The sequence below is a fragment of the Polypterus senegalus genome, chromosome 1, assembly GCF_016835505.1.
Source record: "Polypterus senegalus isolate Bchr_013 chromosome 1, ASM1683550v1, whole genome shotgun sequence".
Taxonomy (NCBI): Eukaryota; Metazoa; Chordata; class Cladistia; order Polypteriformes; family Polypteridae; genus Polypterus; species Polypterus senegalus.
In genome coordinates this window covers 274,064,692-274,086,222 of record NC_053154.1, presented here as the reverse complement: position 1 = coordinate 274,086,222, position 21,531 = coordinate 274,064,692, and the positions used below count along the sequence as shown (strand labels likewise).

General features: G+C 36.2%; 1 protein-coding gene across 1 annotated transcript in view; it reads left to right on the top strand.

Annotated features, from left to right (window-relative positions):
- The window catches only part of LOC120542222 (cartilage acidic protein 1-like), a 201,989-nt gene extending 187,343 nt beyond the window's left edge, over positions 1-14,646 (top strand). Inside the window, exons 15-16 of the mRNA XM_039774526.1 lie at positions 11,427-11,546; positions 13,889-14,646. Of these exons, the coding sequence (XP_039630460.1) occupies positions 11,427-11,546; positions 13,889-14,019 (251 nt within the window). The 3' untranslated portion in view covers positions 14,020-14,646. The remainder of the gene's footprint in view (positions 1-11,426; positions 11,547-13,888) is intronic.
- The last annotated feature ends 6,885 nt before the right edge of the window (positions 14,647-21,531 follow it).

Here is a 21,531-nt window from a genome sequence, read left to right as displayed (position 1 = left end):
CCAAAAATGTAGCTTTTTTTTGTCCTAAGTACGACCAATATAGCTGTCATAGAACAGTCAGTCAGCTGCAGACACTATTGAAGCAAAGGATCCAGTTAAGAGAATGCTAAAAAGAAGAAGAAAGTGTTATGTATACATCAAAAGGAAACAAAACAGAAGTAAAAGAAGCTCACACATGTTATGACTAATATCACAGCCTCTAATCAGATGAGGTTTTGAGCATCCAGATGTTAATCCAAAGTGAACAGTAGGTGCAAATTGAGTGGCAGTGACCCCTGAGTACTCCATCATGACATTTCTTCAAAGCGGCCGTGTCTGTTCCCATCAATAAATTAACACCCCCCAGTCCCAGGAGTGTGGCTTCCGCTATTCAAGTAATTTCTTCCATGAAATATGATATGGGGTGCACAACAAAAGAAATGATTCCATTCCATTCAGCATAAATCATTGTTGATAAATGATATTTGAAAAAGCACACATCATTACATTTTTCTTGTTAATATCTGGTCTTCCTCGCAGCTCTGTTGCTCAGAAATGATTGGTTAGGCCTGACCTGCTACAGAGTACTTCTTCACAGTTTCATCTTATTTATTATTATTAGACAATTAAGTACTAATGTTACATTCTGTTTAACTGACTCTATTATAAATATTGTTAAATATAAGAGATTTTATTGGCAACTTTACATTATTTTAACTGATGGCCTTTTATAGCACAGCACTGCATCTGCAATTTACCTTCATATTCAACTGAGCCATGTGCAAAGACATTTGTTTCCTCCACAGACAGCTTCAAGTTTCATATGAACTCACTCTTACTGGAGTAGATATAAAAAATTGCAAAACTTTGGCCAAAATAACCAATGGTTCAGTATGTAATTTGTTTGGCTTTTGGCGCAATTCCTAGAATTTGTGACTTTGTACACACCGCTTCACACAATGATTTGTGATTTAAGGAAGTGTTAGTTGATTATTACCATGGCCCTCATTCCCAGCAAGAAGGATGTCAGAAAGGAACATAAATATAACTTTAAGAGAAGACTGTACAATAATTAAATGTCTAGTTATCAATAATACTACACCTGGTTGTAAGACAAGAAAAAAAATTACTAACAGTAGTGTGAGAGGAGTTTCTGCTTTGCAAGAAGCAGCTAGTGAGCTGGCAAAGAGCAGAAGACAATTCCAGGGAAGAGTTTCTCAGGTCAGACACCATCGCTGCTTACAAGTATGCATTGGTAGGCAGTAGACTCCATCATGTATTGTGCCTTGGACTTGAAACCTTCACCAGCAACACAGCCATGGGGGGGACACGTGCAATATGTCCTCAGGTTTCTAAAACACAAGTAACCCAGCAAATGCCACATGCACCTGATAATCTCTTATAAGAGAGAGAATGAGAAAGAAAGACATTAGCGGATGACAAAAAGTCAAATGATGCCCTGACTAAAAAGTGACAGCACAGGGCCCCTATCAAGGAATTATGGGGACAAGGCCAGCATTCTTATGTCAGTTGAGGTGATGTTATGGAGACATGGCCCTTTAGAAGATATATAGGCTTGAGCTTTCCTAGTGACTGCCAGGACTATTAAATTCCTGATTCTGCTTACTTTCATGTGACTGATGCTAAGAGTATTTTAAAGCTTTTAAAGCTAGTTAACTAGGCAGTAAGTGTTTATTTGCTCATGAAACTTTAGAATAAACACAATAAATTTTGATACAATATGCAGAAAGTCTTGTGTTTTTCATTAACTTATTCACAGAGCTCAGTGAAACAGTTTCATGCACAGTTTTACAAAATTGTCCAGGAAGTGCAAAACTAATCAAAATAAGTTATTGTGTTCATAAGAATTACTTATGAAAACTTCGAAAGCACTTTGTTTATATTTATCTGGTGCCCCCTAACTCACCAGTACGAGAAAATCCTAACATTTGTTATACCATTTAATACGACTTAATGTCTAGTTATGCAAGATGTGAAGCTTTTTGAGGTTTTCCTCTATTTTCTGGACACAAAAAGTACTTATTTTAAGGCTATTTTTTAACCATATCTTGTGCAATAAATTATAACCTTGATGATAAAAAATAAACCAATTGATGTATTCAGCAAAAACGAGCAAAAAAAGTTATGCATGTGGCATCAACTGACCCCAGGGGTTCAACCCCTAATGAGATCTGAGCAGTCAAAGTTGTTCCTTTTCTCAAAACTTTGAAAAAATGGAGATTTGTAATATAAACATGTAGAGTGCCATTTTGTGCTGTTTTAAGGCTGCTGATCATATTTTCTTCTTTACTGGTGGTCCTAGCCCTCTCAGAGTTACTCTTCGAAGGTTAAAAATGACAAATGTCAAACATAAACATGTGAGTATTGTTTTAAGACTATTTCAAGGTCAGTGATTATGAATATGAAGTTATACTTGAGTTTGATCGTTTATTAGAGATCTATTCCGCTATGGGCCTCTTGAGAATCTTCTTCTTTTGGCTGCTCCCGTTAGGGGTTGCCACAATGGATCATCCAAAATTGTTGTCCGCATATTGATTTGGTAAAATTTTACACTGGATGCCATTACTGACGTAACCCTCCCCATTTATCCGGGCTTGGGACCAGCACAAAGAAACACACTGGTTTGTGCATCCCCTGTGGCTGGGTTTATGGACCTTCTAAGAATATTTAGACTTAAACATTTAAATTGAAGCACACATTTTAATATTTCAAATATCTGGGGTAACTATTCTTGTTTATTATGTACCGTTACCTCATGAAGTAAAGCATTACATTTCTTATGAAGCCAGTGTTTTCCAACAGATTTTGGGGGATAGGAAGCAAGTAATATTGATTCCTAATGGTTTATGAAAATCCATATAGTATGGAGGAACAATCAGTGCCAGAACGTTTTATGGAGGTAATGAGTCCCAGTTTTACATGTTCCTATTCAAAATACTTAAAATAATGTACTTATTTGGGAAACATCCCAGCCCGTTTAGAGACTGAAAGTTTGCCTAGTGATTTAAAGTTTTCCTTCATATTTGCCAAATTATGAAACAGAATCAAACAACTGGCCCACTTCTCTATGGAACGCTCTTATAAAACAGGGCACCACAGTGACAGCTACATCAGTAACAGGGTTGAGTAACATCAAATCCGAGATTAAATATGGAAATGACACAGAAAATCTAACAAAGTGATGTAACAGCAACATCATCAGGATAAAATCTTAACTACATCTAGAACGCTGACTCCCTCGCTGTGTTTAGGAAGGATTTGAGGACTCTCTTGTTCTGTGAATATCCTTCTAATTGATAATGGCTTTGATGTTAGGTTATTAGTAACTAAGAAAAGAGTAACTAGTTTATTGTTGTTCTGTTGGCTTTAATGCTCTTCGCTTTTGATGGTCAATTTTGTAACCTTGGTGCATGAGTGATTCTGCTTGTTGTTGAACTTTCATTTGTAGTGTACAGTGTTTAAATGTCACCATGTTGTATAACTGCTAATAAAGGTAAACATTGTATGCTTCTGAAATTTGTACATATTCCTTGGTAAAGAAGAGTGGGAGATGGCATTTTTATAGTGACCCTCCAAATCCAGGGGGTAGGCAACAGAAAGAATAAAATGTGCATATTCTCTAGGCTTTCCATTCTGACGATCACTCACAGTTGTATATTTTTTTAATATTTTGCTCACTTACCCCCTCAGAATTTCACAAAACAAGGAGCTTCAGGATCCCCTCATTAACCCTTTGAACCCCCTGGAAACGTCAGATCAAAATGGTGAGGGAGTGGGTGGGCCTGAATATAATTTTTAAAAATAGATTACACTGTTAGAAATCATGCCGTGCCAATTACTAGGTTTGTGAAAAAAACAGATTCAGAAGAAGGTCATTTTAAAGGATTTTTCTATTTATTTTAAACTTGAAATGGCATAAGTCTGCCTTTTGTGCTCATAAATGGCTAGTGCTTCAGTGTTGGTTTGTGTCAGGGTGATGCTATTGCAAACTTCTTTGCTGAACATAATTACTTTAATGTAGATGATGAAAAAAACATTTTAGGTAGTTTAATTTAATTCTAACCCTGCTCCCAAGAAAATAACCACAAAATCTGTATTTATGTTAAATATACAGAACAATGAAAAAATTCCAGATGAAGAAATTTCGACCAAACATTTTGCTGCTGGCAAGTGAGTTGGCTGCCTTTGCTGTCCCACACAGAAGTGAATTTGTGTCATTTGAAGTGGATGTTCAGTGTGATGTCCATCAGAAATATGAGATGGTGTGGTTTTTATTTTATGTTTACAATGTGAATTGTCTATTTACTGTAAGATATACTGTATATGTACTAAGTGATGTCATTCTGCCTAGTTAATTGTATATTTCAATGTATCAAAAAAAGATTTCAGTGTTCTGCCAACAAGGGAGCAATAATACCATGGGGTATGTCATACTCTGCCACAAATTACTCTGCCCAGCCTGTTCTTCTACAACCAGTGAGCTGTAATCTCAATTTAACTTCAAAGTCTAGACTTTCTCGCCTTCTGGCTCGAGCTTATTTTAACCGTCTTCCCCAGGGTTCAAGATTTGAGCATCAGTTCTAAGGTTGTTACAGTCTTCCTTCTACTACAGGAACACCCACATAGAACTTACAAGTAGTTCCTGAGCCTTCAGAAACCTTTAAAGAATCAAGTTTCTCAGGTAGTTTCCTTTTCCTTCCCTTAAAGACACAACCCTGTGCCTCTTTTTATTATGATCTTTCAATTAAATTTTATTTTAGGTATCCATAATAAACCAACTGTTACTAACTATGCCATTAACAATTATAAATTATCAATGAAAATAATAAAGACTCCTGAAAAATGCTGCTTTTATGGATTTTATTACGTTAAAAAGGCGTATTAAAATGTAACATTCAGACTGCTATAGCAGACACCGAACGTAAAGCATTACTGATTTTTCTTAGTTACTTCTTGTCATTGTGGTTAGGTTTTCATATTGTTGTATGAATTGCTTTTCATTTTATTAAGTTTTAATGTTATACAGTAATGGCAACGTCATAATCTTGAGGTTCATTGTTCCTATGGCCACCATTTTTGTGTTTTACCTATGGACATGGCCTTGTTGTTACTAATCACATAGGTGTGATATCACCATGCCTGGCCTTTTAAGATGGTGGCATGCAGCAGACTGCATCCTAGACTGAACTAAAAAACACAGCACCTCAAAAATCTTTTAGTACTTACTTTTCGACCATGATTTTTGGCTCATGATTTTAATCTGATTTTGGATATTAGAAGAGTACCCATGTGCAGGCTCATGCCAATGTTCAGACCCCTGCTTGTTATTTGACTACTCTTTTACTTATTTGACTCTTTTACTTGCTTCTTCAATAGCTTCTCATCTCCTGGTTTTAACCTTAAAATTAAAAGAGAAAAAAAAAACACATAGTCCTGTAAAATTGCTCTTTAATATCTTTACCCATAATACTTTCCAGTAAATGAGCAGAAGAGTATGGCACCTCTTTCACCTTTCAACTGGAACTGCCATTCTGTCCCAGCTTCTCCAGCTAATGACCTTGTGCTGCCAAGGCTTGTCCAGGAAGTCTTTTGGGTATCCCTTACTCTGCCTTTCTTTTTTTTTCTCTCTCTTAATAAAGAGAGGCCCAGACACCCCTAAAACTTACTTTGTTGCACCCCAGCTGCCATTACAGAGGGACATTGCCACACTTAGTTCACTTCTAGTGATTACTGTCCTCTAATGACACTTTTTCTCCTGCACCATCTTGACAAGTTTCTCTGTAACTGCTACTGAACATTACTCTCTCCCTCTATGAGCTTTATTGCACCCAATTTTTGCCACCTTTTGCTGTCTGGTAATGCAATGTTCACTGGGCAATTATCACAGTGTGACAAATGAAGGGTGCTGAACAGAGCAGGTCATCATTTTATTCAACATTTTTATATCATATTTTGTAAGAAGAATTTGCATAGTTTACATTTACTATCTACAATCTGAGCATAAAAACAAAAAAAATGTATGTTTTTGTGTAAAGGCTCTTCATATGTTAAAGTTCTGCAGCCAAGATTATTTTCTTAGGCAGTTCACTATAAATATTAATATGATATTTTTAAAAGCAAGCTAAAAACAAAGATTGATGTTGACATTGATACTGTAAAAATTCTCCAGCTATGATGTTTGTGTCTTTCCTTTATAACTTTTTAAAAAGTCAATTGGCCTCCTAAAACTCAAACGTGCGTTAAACAGATTTGAAAAAAAGCAAGTGGAAGAAAGTTGGTAGGCTTGGGGAAAATCGTGTCACTGGCATACGAGTACGTACCAAAAATAGCCTTGTGAACTTTGTATTTTTATTACCTTTGATCCCAGTGTCAGCAATACTCGGTCACTCAGATATGTGCGGCTCCCATACATGTCTGTTGTAAATCCAGTTAACTGCAACCTTTTTTTTAAAAAGACATTCTACAGACCTTGTACTATAAATCAAGCTCTTGCATGTTTTGGCTGATGAGTTCAAACTAAGGACACATGGAAGCAGTTGATCAACCACTCTTACAATTTCAGATTGGATCCTTGCACATTTGTTGGTATTTACACATTCAAAAGGAGGAAGATACTAGTAAAGGTTAATGTCAGTAAGGAAGTGTGTGTGGTCAGTAAGGACACCCACCTGAACTCAGTTGTGTGAACATGCGTATCAATTTTTGCTTTTTAAGAATATATAGTATAAATAAATACATGCAATGGTAAAACTCATTCTTTAAAGGGGTGTCATTCTTTCACTGCATACACAAAGTCATCCACAAACAGTCTTAGACTGGGGCAGTGCACCATTTTTGTGTCAGTTAATTGCATAAGCAAGCTTTTAAATTCACACAGAAGCCCACACCATTCTACAATCCCTTTGGGAATTTTTTTACTAAAATACTTTATAAAATTCCTTCTTATATTATGTGCGATAAACTATATTGTAAGCTAAATGGTTCAATACTGGCTGAAATTTAAAGTTATTTAGGTTTGATTGAATGTCATCAAGCAGTGTAACTGAAAATGGGCTCTCCTACTACTGTGTTTCATAGTGCGAGATCCATAAACTTAAACTTAATTGAATTGGAGTCTTCAGTGCAAATTTGATAACTGAATCTTCTTCTTCCTCTTCATCATTTTTTACTTGCTTGATCAACCTGCTCCAAAATGCTCGGCCCTGCACCTTCTCACTAGTCAAGCCCTTTTCCTTCAAATTTTCTTTTACTTTATTCATCCACCTCCAATTTGGACTCCTTCACTTTCTCTTCCTCTGTATTTTCATTCCTATCACTCTTTTGTCCACATACAATATCTATTGTCTCTCCTCATCACAAGTCCATACCACTTCAACCTATTTTCCTGTACTTTCTTAGATATACTTCCACTTTTGTTGTTCTTCTGATTGTCTCATTTTTTTTGTAACTCATTACATTCATCTCAACAGTCTCATTTCTGCAAAATCTAACTTCTTCTCCTGCTCTCTCTTTACTGTCCATGTCTCAGTGCCATACATCATTGCTTGTCTTACAATTGTCTTTAAAACCTCACCTTTAACCCTTGTGTTATTTTTTCAATAACACAATACTTCAGATAACTTCAATTGTTCCATTTACACTGCACTCTGTGAGTTATCTCTGTCTCTAAATTTCCCTGCTTGGGCTACCACCGATCCTAGATATTTAAACTTATCACGCTTTTCAATAACTCTCCCTGCAGGTGAACTTCTGATTCTTGGTCTCCATTAAATCTCACATATTCTGTCTTCCGCCTGTTTATCTTCAACCCTCTATCTTATAAAGCCCTTCTCCATTCTTCCAACTTTCTCTCCATTTCCTCTTGTCTGGTGCTGCACAACACAGTATCATTCATCAGCATAACCAGATCAACGAGGTATTAACTTGGAGTGTATTCTTAAAAATATATGGTTGTTTGGGGATTCAACACAAAAATTCCACGCACTAAATGTTGCTATTAAAGTAAATTAATGAGCAAATTAACATCATTCCTACTGCATACTCAGAAACTACTTGAAATTGTACAATGAAAAGGTTCTTTAATCTCCATTAATTCAAAATAAGACAAACACACAACTTCTTATTTCAGTTCCATTCCTAGCCCTGATGAAGAGGATTTATTAGGAAAGGATCTTGTTCATTTTTTACATGCTTGCAGCTGTGTACATTATATAGATTTCCAGTGATGCTATTTGCATATTTTCAGTTATTATTAGTAAAATAAGAAATTTTACTGTATCCTCATTTTTTGTAAATGGGTCAGCTGGGACAATGATTAAGGTAAGATCTACAGTCATGCCTGCAAAGGAAACCCTTCCAGCGATCTCAGTGCTCACCTCACATAAAAAAACATTCCAGAATGCATTGTGACGATGATGAGGTTAATAAAAAAGACATTATTGCTGGTGTAAAAAATGTGGATGTCCTGGATAGAGAAATTTTTCAATATTAATGTCAATTTTTTATTTCACTTTTACCAAGCTATTCACTGGACTATAGAACAATCATATTTACTAATGTAAGCATAATGAAAGTGAATATTTTTAAAACTGTATTCTTTTCTGCAAAAAAAATCTATTTTAAACATGTACAGAACTTCAGTTTATATATTTACTTCTCTACCAGTTTCTCCCTTCTCCTAACATTTGGAAAGTATTTGATAAGGTGCCACATGAGAGGTTGGGCATCAAACTAAAAGAAGTGGGAGTTCAGGGAGTTGTGTGTAGATGGGTGCAAAATTGGCTCAGATGCAGGAAACAGGGGTATGGTGTGAGGAACCTTATCAGAGTTAGTTGATGTTAAGAGTGGTTTTCCACGGGAGTCAGTGCTAGTGCCGCTGCTATTTTTAATATACTGTATATAAATGATTTGGACAGGAATATAAGTAACAAGCTGGTTTAGTTTGCAAACTAAGATTATAACAAACTACGTGGATTGGCAGATAATCTGAATCATGACAAAGGGACTTGGACAGCATACAGGCTTGGGCAGATTTGTGGCAGATGAAATTTAATGTTAGTAAATGTAAAGTATTACATGTAGGAAGTAAAAATGTTAGGTTCGGATCCACAATAGGAGGTCTGAAAATTGAAACTGCACCTTATGAGAAGGATATAGGAATTGAAGTGGACTCAACACTATTAACTGCCAACATAGTGTTTAAAATCCATTTAAGAAGGCTAACAGAATGGTAGCTTATATACCATGATGTGAAGAGTAAAAGTCCAAGGAGGTTGTGCTCAACCTTTATAATGCACTGGTGAGGCCTCATCTGGAATACTGTGTGCAGTTTTGGTCTCCAGCTTACAAAAAGACATAGCAGCACTAGAAAGAGTCCAGAGAAGAGCGACTAGGCTGATTCCAGGACTGCAGGGGATGAGCTATGAAGAAAGATTAAAAGAGCTGAGCCTTTTCAGTTTAAGCAAAAGATTAAGAGGTGACATGATTGAAGTGTTTAAAATTATGAAAGGTATTAGTACAGTAGATTGAGACTGTTATTTTAAAATTAGTTCATCAAGAACATGGGGACACAGTTGGAAACTTGTTAAGGGTAAATTTTGTACAAACATTAGGAACATTTTCTTTACACAGGGAACTATAGACACCTGAAATAAGTCACCAAGAAGTGTTGTAGACAGGAGAACTTTTACAACTAGATACGATTTTTTTCTACAAGAATTAAGTTGGATAGGACTGGCGAGCTTTGTTGGGCTGAATGGCTTGTTCTCATCTAGATTGTTCTGATGGCAGCATGGAGCAAGAGCCTACCCAGACTTCACAGCAATGGTCACAAGGAAAGAATGAACCTTAGATGAGACATCTTTGCATCCAGACCTTGAGTGCTGATACACCTACAGTTCATTTACAGCTGCCAATTTACTCTGCGGAATGAAAAATGTCAATAATATCCTGGTAGAAGTCAGTGTTCCCAGTGAAATCCCCAGAAAATCCTGGGATAACATACACAATCAATAAAATAGGCCTAAACAGAAGTTGTGCATTCAGTTGATGTGTCTCATCAACATACACATGCCACAGTGAAATTAATGTAAAGGTTTGTTAAATTTCATGTACACTTATTAGAGCTATACCATGTTAAAGAGACATTTTGCTATTTGCTTAGTTCTTTTAAATGGTTACTTTTCTCTCTGCTGTTTTTTGATCATTTGTACACATTAACCCAACAATTCATATTCTAACCTGCTTATTTCCTTTATGGTCTGAATTTCCCAGTATGGATCCATTTGAGTGTGGTCTGTAAGGAGTGGAGTTTCCTCCAGGCTGGTGAATAGGCTCCAATCTACCCAGATCTCTAGTTACTAGAAATTAGGCTTTTCTTTTCTTTTTTTTTTTAAATTACATTTAGTTTGTCATAACTTTAATATGGTTCATTGTCATCATCAGTGATGAACAAAAACAGCTGAGTTTCCTTTTGCATACACTTTTGTGAAACTAATGATAAAATATATTTCGTGTGTTTTTGCAATCTTGAATCTTACTAAAAGGAATTTTTGAGTGTTTTTAAAACCATTTTTTGGGTGTAAAACAAGGACTATTTATCTCTATATCTGTGTTTACCTACATTTTTGCACAGGTAAATTATGTAGGTAATCTGCTGAATATCAGTAAGTTTGAATATATTTTATAGTGCTCCTTCATAAAATTGCAGTGCATTTTTGGAAAATGCAACATTAGGCACTAATTTCCACATTAATACAGACCAAAATGTACCTTGATACACATCGCTGTGTTTTCTACTTGCACTACATGGGAACTCTCCTCTTTTCTTTAACTTGCAACAACCTTTTTTGTTTCCAGATTCCTTCAGGATAAGCTAAGGATTTGAATGCTCCGGTAACCCTGGAGAAATATACCAAGTAAAATTTCAGTCTCCATTGCATCTTTAGGACTGCAATCCACAAAACTGTCGTCATAATTGACAAAGTGGTCATTGTGCTACTGGAGCAATCACAACACACATCTCATGGCTCTTTTTAATGAAGAACTTTATTTAAACACTACATGACAGGCAGATGTTTATGAATTTAGTGTATCAAAATACTTCCAGACAGAGACTAAACACTTTTTTCATGTGACAGTGGAACAAATTTCTCTGGTCATGAAACACCATTTGTTATGCAAATTTTTCACTATAGATTCAGCTTTGCATCAATCATTTTGTCTACCGCTAATCAGCATAAGTCATTTCTATAGAAAAACATATAATAATTTAACCACTCCTACTCATTCTGGTTTCAATACTTTTGTTTTGTCATAATAATCATTCAGAATTCTTAGTGGCTAAGCTCGGCCTACTCTAGTATGACTATCAAGATGGTCTCTCCAGCTAACAGCTTTATTAACATGGTCTTCGCCTTCTTCTTCAGATGTGAATGAGTGTTCTCTGGGTCTCAATGAGTGTACACAAGGCTGCCTCAACTCAGAGGGATCCTTCTCCTGCTACTGCTATTCTGGCTATCGCCTTGTCAACTCAGAAGATTGTGCTGGTGAGTACAACATTAACCCACTGAGTGAAAGTGACACTCTCACAATGATGTAAAGAGATGCAGATGTTTTCAAGAGTGTAGTATCACCTGCTGAATTTCAAAACACATCTGCATATAAGTGGAAAACTGCAAAGCAAAGGAGGATTACTGCTGGAGTATATGTCAGAAAGGCAAATCGGTAGAAAAAACAGTTAAGGAAGAGAAGAACATGCAAAGAAGGTAAGAGGGCTGGGTACCATTAGTAATCCTGGTCATAGTCTTGAAAAAAAGGAGTAAAAAGCACAACATCAAGCCAGTGGTGCTCCCTCCTGAATTGTGGCAGAAATCATGACTATTTCTTGAAGCAAGAACTGTTTCAAGCAGTGGAACGAAATTGTTGTGGTCAGAGGGAGAATCACAGGTAATATAGTTAATAAATGATTTTGTGGATGAGTACGCTTTGGTGTTCTAATACTCTGGCCTCAGTGTAATACTTGTCTAGGTACCTGTTGTGTGGAAATTGCCTGCCTCTGAAATGTTTACGTGTATTTCATGTATTACGCACCCTCCAAGACTACTGTGAGAAATTTTGTAAGTTGCCTCAGTTCAGTAGTATATGAGGGTCCCACAGTGGACTGTTTTCTTGTTGAGATAGTCTGTAGGAAAATTGTGAATTGTGAATGGCTTGTTCAGCCTTTGAATTTTACTCCATTTGTACTATATCTGCTTTTGTTATTATGTATGAAATTATCTTCAGAAAGTATCTCAAGCAATTGACAAAAGATTCCAATGACCCTTAAGGTGAAGAACCATCTCCTGTTTCTCCCTTACGTGTATTCAAATAGTAAACATTAACAAAGAAGTGACTCAGCTCCAAAAAGCAGTGGGTACTAAAAAGGAGTAGCTTCTTCTGTGCTATCTGAAGGTGTTTAGTCAGTAATAAGCAATGCCTTGAATAGCCAAAGAATTTAAAACTACATTCCTTTTCCGGTTTCTTTGTGGTGGCAGCCTGCGCCACCACCACCTACTCAAACCATCATGATGCACCAACATTGGTGGACTGAAAGCCAGAAGTCTACATAACCATCATCATCAGGTCCTTCCATGAAAATCCTAAATACAAAGAGGACTGTTTGATTTATGTTAGGTAGATTGCCCAGAGGGGACTGGGTGGTCTCGTGGTCTGGAACCCCTACAGTTTTTTTTTTTTTTGTTTTTTCTGTCCACCCTGGCCATCGGACCTTACTTATTCTATGTTAATTAATGGTGACTTATGTTTATTTTTTATTGTGTCTTCTATTTTTCTATTCATTTTGTAAAGCACTTTGAGCTACATATTTTTGTATGAAAATGTGCTATATAAATAAATGTTGATTGATTGATTAATTGATTTAAAGACTAAAAACTAGTCATTATATTTACATTTCAATAAACATTGATGTGACTTTTTGAATTTACACAATAAAGGTTAGGCAGCACAGTGGGTAGCACTGCTGCCTCGCAGTAAGGAGACCTGGGTTCACTTCCCGGGTCCTCCCTGCGTGGAGTTTGCATGTTCTCCCCGTGTCTGTGTGGCTTTCCTCCCACAATCCAAAGACATGCAGGTTAGGTGCATTGGCGATGAATTGTCCCTAGTGTGTGACCGGGTTTGTTCCTGCCTTGCGCCCTGTGTTGGCTGGGATTGGCTCCAGCAGACCCCCGTGACCCTGTATTAGGATATCGCGGGTTGGAAAATGACTGACAGTAAAGGTTTGATTGAGTGAAAGAAGGAATTGGCTTGAATGAAATTCTGAGGACACTACAGCCCTACAGAACCATGACTCAACATCCCTTCTACATGTGTACAGTATGTATGCACACTCACACACACTGTTCATTTCTAGTTTTAGGGTTGTGTTGTGTCAGAGTCCAGTTCCAGGATATTACACTTAACGCAGGAACCAACCTGGAAAAGGGCTCAATTTCATCATATGGCACACTCACTGAAGCTGATGCAATGTTCCAATAATTTCAAATCACCACTTAGTCTAGATTATAAACCTTTAAGAAGTAGGGGAATAAACAGAGAATCTGTAGAAAAGCCACAGGGACTATAAACTGGGATTCAATTCTTTCAGGTGACCTCTGATTAAGAACTTGGCAAGAGTTTGATGTTGTCACCCTAATCAGTCTTAGGTTTTACCTGAATGCTAGTTCAACCACATGATATTGTAACCTTCCTGTTTTAGTATCCTCTGACATGCTCATGATTGTAGATCCTATACAAATGTGTTCTATTATATTTACGGCTTTACTTGAATTGACGTTTGACTGATTTGTAATAATCATTACAGACTAACAATGAAAATTCTCTCTTGTTTTAGATATCAATGAATGTCAGGAGCAGAAAGCAATATGTGAACAAATCTGCCACAATGACCGAGGCTCATTCCACTGCCATTGCCAAATGGGCTACGGACTGGCTCCTGATGGGAGAAGGTGCAGAAAGGAATAGAGATCATCCCCAAAGACTCCATTAGGCAACTTCCAAGTGTTTCTGAACCACACCCAGACTAGGTTGCTCTTTCACCATTACCCCCATCCACACTGGTAACCTCGCATGCTTTAAAATTTTTAGAGCTGGGAACAACGGCAAGTTGTTCATTCATTAATCATGTTAAATGATCAGTATAAGGAATGCTGGTCATTGTGGGGCTCAATTTGTAGCACAAATTATGTCTTAAATTATTTAATCTAACAACTTTAAGTAATTTTAAAACACTTTGGGAGCCCCCTAATGATAACCAGTCACTGAATTGTGTATGCTGCTTTTAGGTAACGAATACTGGACATATGTTTTTAATCTTCAGAAGTTTGACTTTTTTGAATGGGCCTCTCAAGAATAGGGGCTAGGAAAGACTGCGATGTTATAATGTACAAAACTAAAGTATACAATTTTACTTCTCTTCATAATATTAGGGTTAGCTCCCATAATAAGCCGAACATTTCAGATCCAGAAAGGATGATTTCTAAATCTGAATCTGATAAAAACTAATCTAGCTCTGTAACTTTGTTTTTGATGCTTTTTATGCTAAATGTTATCATATGTTTTCAGACAATAAAACTCATGTTTTTATTCTTCTTTTGCTCTTTCTAAATGATATGCAGTATAATGTCCAAACATAGGTCATGGAATAGAAATATAAACAACACACACGATAATAGAATAATATGATATAGCAGATACATTATTATACTAAAACAATAAAATACAAACATACATTCAATGTTTCTATGATGGTGTCCAATCCAGGGTTGGCTTCTGCACTGAGTGTTGCTGGATTTTAGAATGGATGGATGGATCTACAATGTTATAAATTAATATGATTTATAACAGAATGCAAAATCATGATGGTATGCAAGAGAAGCAGAAAGAAAGTACAAGTAGTTCATAAAAAATAAAAGATGAATTCTTTAATTTAACATTAATTATTTAATTTACTTTATATTACAGTCTCCAGACTGATGTTTTTTGAATACGTTGACCACTTTTGCAAGTTGCTTTAGACAAAAACATCTGCTAAGCAAATAAATGTAACTGTTGTGACAGATGGGGGTAGTATCGCTCCCTTGAACCCTTGTCCAAAACATCAAACATCAGGTAAAATTCCAATAATCCTCTTTATTTGGACAAATACAGTGCACAAGCACCCTCCTCTCCACAATACTCATTAAATACTACAATACTTCTCAATAAACAATTCCTCCACTCCCAGACGCGTTGCCACCCTTCCACCCAGCTCAGCTCGCCGTCTGGGAGCTCCCACAATCCTTTTCTAGTCCCTAACCCGGAAGTGTTCCAATCCCCAGTCCATGTGATCTTCTTTCACTTCCGGTCAGATCAAAAGTCCTTTTCTTCACCCCGGAAGTACGTCACTTCTGCCGTCACTCTGCCTATGACGCACTTCCAGGTTATAGGGCACATATGACTCTTTGCTCCTCCCTGCAGCTCCCTCTTGCGGCCCCTGTGGTATCCAGCAGGGCTGTGGATGAAAACTCCATTGTCCAGGATTCCCTGCTGGTCTTCGGGGCACCTCCATGCTGCAGGGAGGGCTCCGTCTGGTGGCCTGGGGGTATTGGCCGGCCATAGACCACACTGTATCATCTGACAACAATCTAAGCTGATTCCTGTACCTTCTGACATTACTGTATTTGTAAATGAACTATTTCTGTCCAGTTATTTAATTGTTCTTTATTTTTTAATGCAAGTTATTGCATCACTTCCTTCTTCATGCCCACTGCTTGCTGGGATAGGCTTTGTGACCTTGCTCTGGATAAGGCTTGGAAAATGGATGGATTAATATCTTAACCTCTTAATTACTTAAAACAAGTCCTTCTATAGTCAAACCTGTTTAACTGTTGTGGTGACTGCATCCTATACCAGAAGCATTGAGCAAAATGTCACAGATAGATAGATAGATAGATAGATAGATAGATAGATAGATAGATAGATAGATAGATAGATAGACTTTATTTAACCCTAAAAGGAAATTAAAACTTTACCGAAGCACAAGAAAAAAAACAACCTCATCTAACACAGATGAAAACTTCTGGCTTGAATAAGAGAACTTCTATTGTCAATCACAGGCTTGAAGCTTGGAGTAAGACATGGTCAGATCTGCTCAGCTGTACTGCAGGTTTACATTTAAAGACATTGACTTTCAAATAGAGCAAGTCCACCTTGATGTGTTCACAATTATAATATGCTAATTGAAGTTTGTTTGCTCCATTCGTTCTAGGGTCAGGATGATTCATTCATTAGAATATTAGTACAGAGTGAATCATTTCAGTTCCTGAGTTAATAAACATTAATGAGGATCATGTAACTTATCTCCCTAGGCAGTAACATGAATAAATTCAGTCAGTATTTCAATGACTGGACAACACATTTTAGTTCTAATTGTAATATGCTTGCTTTTTTACTGTTACTCATTCACTGATTTCCAGTCCTCCTCCTGCCTTTTCCACTGTGTCTGTTCATATAAAGCTGACTAGCATTAAAATAGCATTTGAAATAAAAAGTTTAAGCTTGTTCTCTGCAATAAACAAACAGCATATAATCAAACATAGGGCACACACATTTGCTCAGTTGGCCATTGTATAGGATTTGTTTGGTGATTATTTACACCTATACAGATTACAGTGACATTCTTACTTGCATATGCTAATCAACATGTAACATGTTGCCACCAGTTAACTTTAGAATGTAAGAAAAAAAACTGTAGTACTCATTGGAAACTCCATCCAGACTATGAAAGAACATACAAATATGAACATGACATTTTGGCTTAGATTTTACAGTCATACTTAGAAGTAGAGAAGTGAATTATGGGTTAATGCTGTTTCTTTTGACTGCCTTACATTGAACAAAGCAAGCGTGAGGCAGTAAATTAAATGTACAATTTTTAAAATAACATCATAAAAAGCAACAATACATTTTGTATTATTATTAGTATCATTATATCATCAATATTTCAATGGGTACTTTAATTAGGAAATTCCAACAAACATTACTGAGGTGATTGACCAATTATTATGAAACCCATCATTTTTGAAGGTTTTCATTTTGGTGAATTAATTACACAGTTTAAAGCTTTCATCTCCATGATAAAAAATACATATTTGGAAAGCTAGGATTAAACATTATAATTATATGTGTGGTCTTCAATAAGGTAATTTATTGTAAAAGCGCTCAGTGTACACGTTGGTCATACAGTAATCACACATCACTCCCTTAAATAACAATAATGCTGACTACTAAAATCAGGAAGTACAGGCTCAGCCACAGATGTGTTATTCACCAATTATTACCAAACATCTGTGCTTTATTAAAGACTATATATTCATTCATATTTCTGTTAGAAATAATATTACCATTGACCACTAGAGGGTGTTGCAGTTCCCCAAACCCCAGACACAACTCCACTGATGCAAGTCCCGGGTTCAAATGAAAGGATTATTTCAGTAAATTACCCTAAAAAAGGCTTGTTTTTGGCAAAACAAGCATAAGCACAATCCTTTTTATCTTTTTCCTTTCCCTTCCACTCCTCCAAGGCGATATTTGTCCTTCTTCTACCAAACTCCAACTCGCATGGGTGAGGAACAGCAATCCTTTCATCCAAGACCTGGAAGTACTTCTGCTGCTAGGATATATCCTGTTAGAAGTAATTCCTTGTCAAGCAGAAATCCCTAAAAACAAGGAGCATAAACCCCCACAGCAACCCCTGGCAGCACCCGTGAAACCCAAAAGGGCTGCTTCAAGGCACTACAGTTCCCAGTATGCCCTGTGGGATTCATTTAATTACCAAGGTCCAGGGATGCTTCCATTTAGGATATGGAGTCCTCCTTGATCACACCATTAGGTTGTCCTCACAACCAGGTAAGGGTCCTTTATCTGCTGGGATGCTGACACACTCCATAAATTTTTGGCTCCTCCTACCAACTTCATAGCAAAGACAGGAAATCTCTTGCTTTTCTTTCTTCTGGTCTCCCAGCCAGGTAATGAACTGGGACCCATTCTGGCAGGGATGCCAGTCTAGCTGTGCCATCAGTCACACTCATATAACTACTGTATCCTAATCCAAAGCAGTTCATAAACAATGAGATAAAATCTAAGGAAGTTAGAGTTTAAAAAGTATCTTCACAACACTTAGATCCTGGTTTGATTCTTAACTCAGCTTGGACTTTGCATGTTCTTTCTGTGCTCATGCATGCCTACTTTAACAGTTTAAGACATGTAGCTTGTTAGACTGGTGACTGTAAATTACCCCAGTATGACTGAGTGTGGTGTAACAACAGTGACCCAACTCAGAGTTTTATTACAAATGACTACAGTTATTGCGGTGCAGTGGTAGGGTACCTTAAATTTAGATGCAAAATTGTCCCTAGTGATGTGTGTTTGTGAATGTGTTCCCCTGCGATGGACTGGTGTACTGTCCAGGTAACTATTCCTGCCTTGTGCTCTATGCTTGCTGGGATAGGTTCCCGCAACCCTACTCAGGATTAAGTGGGCTTAGAAAATGGCATGGCATTGCTACATTTAATATATTTGTTTTTTAAATTCTATATTTAAGTAAAATATAACAGGAATGACCAGCATTGACAAACGCAGAGCACAAGTTGGCATATTGACAGGGCAGTGATGCTATACAAATTCACTGTGACCATGCATCTCTTTGATGTTGCACTTAAAAATTGACATTTCCATTGCTGATATGCAGCTCCTGTCTTACTGGATGTAGAAGAAAAAATATAGAAAGACAAGAAATTTTAATCAAACAGTGAAAATTATTCAGGCCATTAACCTTGATTGAACCATAAGCAGTAAAAATGTTAAAGGAAGGAGCCGGGAAATAACTTAAAATGCTTCTAAATGACATAAATAAACTCAGGGTGACTCAATACTCAGAGAGGAAGGATCCTAATGGAGCTTTAATTGACCTTACACCTACAAGATATTGACATGTTCCAGTAGTATGATCTTCAGTTTGTCATTTATGATGACAGTCTTGGTGACCACAATCCTAAAGATGCATTGAAGACAGAAAATAAACTTGAAACCTCAAGGTGCTTAGAGAGTGCATATCCTCTGCCTCTTCTGCAGGCATCAAGAAACAGCAACGGAGAGATACTAGTTAACAAGTCGGCAGAGGCGTAACTAGACAGAATGGGGCCTGTGTAAAAGTTTTTATGGGGCTCCTAGGATTGGGTACAACAATATCCATATATGCATATCATACATTTTGCACATTTTTATTCAAACAGGAAAAATATACCTAAATAATGTAACTAACACACAATTTGATTTCTGAAGATTTTAACTACAAGTGATGTCATTTGCACTAGGATTGCCTTACCTGCTTTGCATTGTTGCCAAAGTGTACGTCATTTATTAATTAGCCCACCTAATTTTTTTTTAAATATACAAGTATTACAATGTTTTTTTAACATTTATTATAAAATTATATAATGCAAATACTGATAATAATCATCACAAAAAAAAAAAAATCCTCACATATTGAAGTTATAGGAAACCCACCTTTAGTATTCAGTAGCAGTATGCATATGTTATTGGAACCACTGTTGTCAAATATTTTGTAAACTTAAAAATGAAATGACATTGATTAAAAATACATAATACTGCAGTAGCACTGGCAACGATATAACTTTAGAAAGAAGTATTATAATTATGTAATTTGTATACAATACAAAAAAAGAAATGATCCATAAGGAACTGTACTGCATACTAAAGGTCGATTTCACTATAGAAAAAAATACCAAAAACAAGCAATTTTAATATATATTTCTCTTTCAGGATTTTAATTTGGAAAAATCTTGATTTTTTTTTATTTACTTTTGATAATTTAATTTAATTTGATCACGAACATACATACATAACAAGTGATTAAAAAAATAACTCAAGCTTGGCCATGGAAGAGAAAGATATAAAATATTGCATGTCTGGAATTAATTCGGACAACAGTCAAATCTGTCTTAACCAACTGTCAACTAATGACATTTCTAACCTATGATCCAAAAAATTTCAGATTTAGGGTGGCTATGAAATAAAATTTCCTTTCTTATCTAATATTACATGTTTTGCTATTACATTGACATTCATTTTGTTGTCACAACACCTGATTATTGCTTATAAATTTCTGATTACATCTGTCATTTATAATTTTGAGGTTAGAAGATTTGATGATGTATAAATTATTATTGATCTAAGCTGTAAGCTAAGACAAGAGTTCTTGTTTCACAGCCACCCTAAATCTGAAATGTTTTGGATCATACGATAATTTCAAATAAACAAACGTGAATTTTTATGGCCCTACATGAAGTGTTTTTCATGAATCAGTCCTTACTTTTCAGGTACCTATATTTATACATTTGCAAAATGCCATACTCATACCATAACTTATATGCATATTTGTATCTATGGCTTATGGAAGGAAAAAATGTATATATTAGCATAAATAGCATATTAGCATAAATAGCCATAAAAGTAATTAAAAGCTTCTGAAACATTAGATCAACCATAAATTAGAATGTCAAGCAAATAAGATATGTCAAGCAAATAGTTAAATAAAAACTATTTAATATTTAATAGTCATATTTAATATTTAATAGTCATATTGCATTATTTTTTAAGCTTGAAGAAGAATTACTAAATATGGGAAAGGAAGGACAGGATAGAAAAAGAATGACGCACAGAATAAATCGAGGACAGGAGCAGGGGGGAATGTGCACCTGTGTTCGAAGGCCTTGGTAGGCATGTAAGAAGCCAGCTGGAATAGTGAATCAGCAGAAAAACAGCAAAAGGTACTGCTACAAACAAGGTCAAGATGATGTAATGCATTAAAAATAAAATTAGTATATTCAAACACGTTATAAAAGTTATACTTACTACTTTCGACTAGAAGAGTAATTACTTCAAATCAACCTCACATTGTAACAGTCTATCACAGATTATCTGAGCACTTTAGTTTTGAAATATCACTACCATCACGTGCATTGGCGCATTTGTTGACTGAAATGACAGATTGCGAAACTGTGTAAGGATTAGTCTGGAAAGATTACTAGCAAATTCGTGCTGACTGCGTTCAGTTTAATGCTAATTATGTTTTATTTTATTTTATTTTATTCAATGAGTAATATTTGGACTTCTTTTTCCCTTCATATTTAAAGATTTTTTTAAATTTCCATGTAACTCCAGGGCCCCCGAACATTGGGGCCCATGTGATGTCACTCCCTACACACATGGAAGTTACACCACTGCAAGTTGGGTTTCTGTGTAGTGAGATTTTACTGGTGAGCCAACACAGTAATGTACACAATGATGTGTTTTAGCATGTCTTTGTATAGAAAATATGCAACGTACCACATTTAAATAAAACACACTGCATACTGCATTGCAGAACTGATTTTGCTGATATGCGGCATATTATATGTATTATATATGCACATA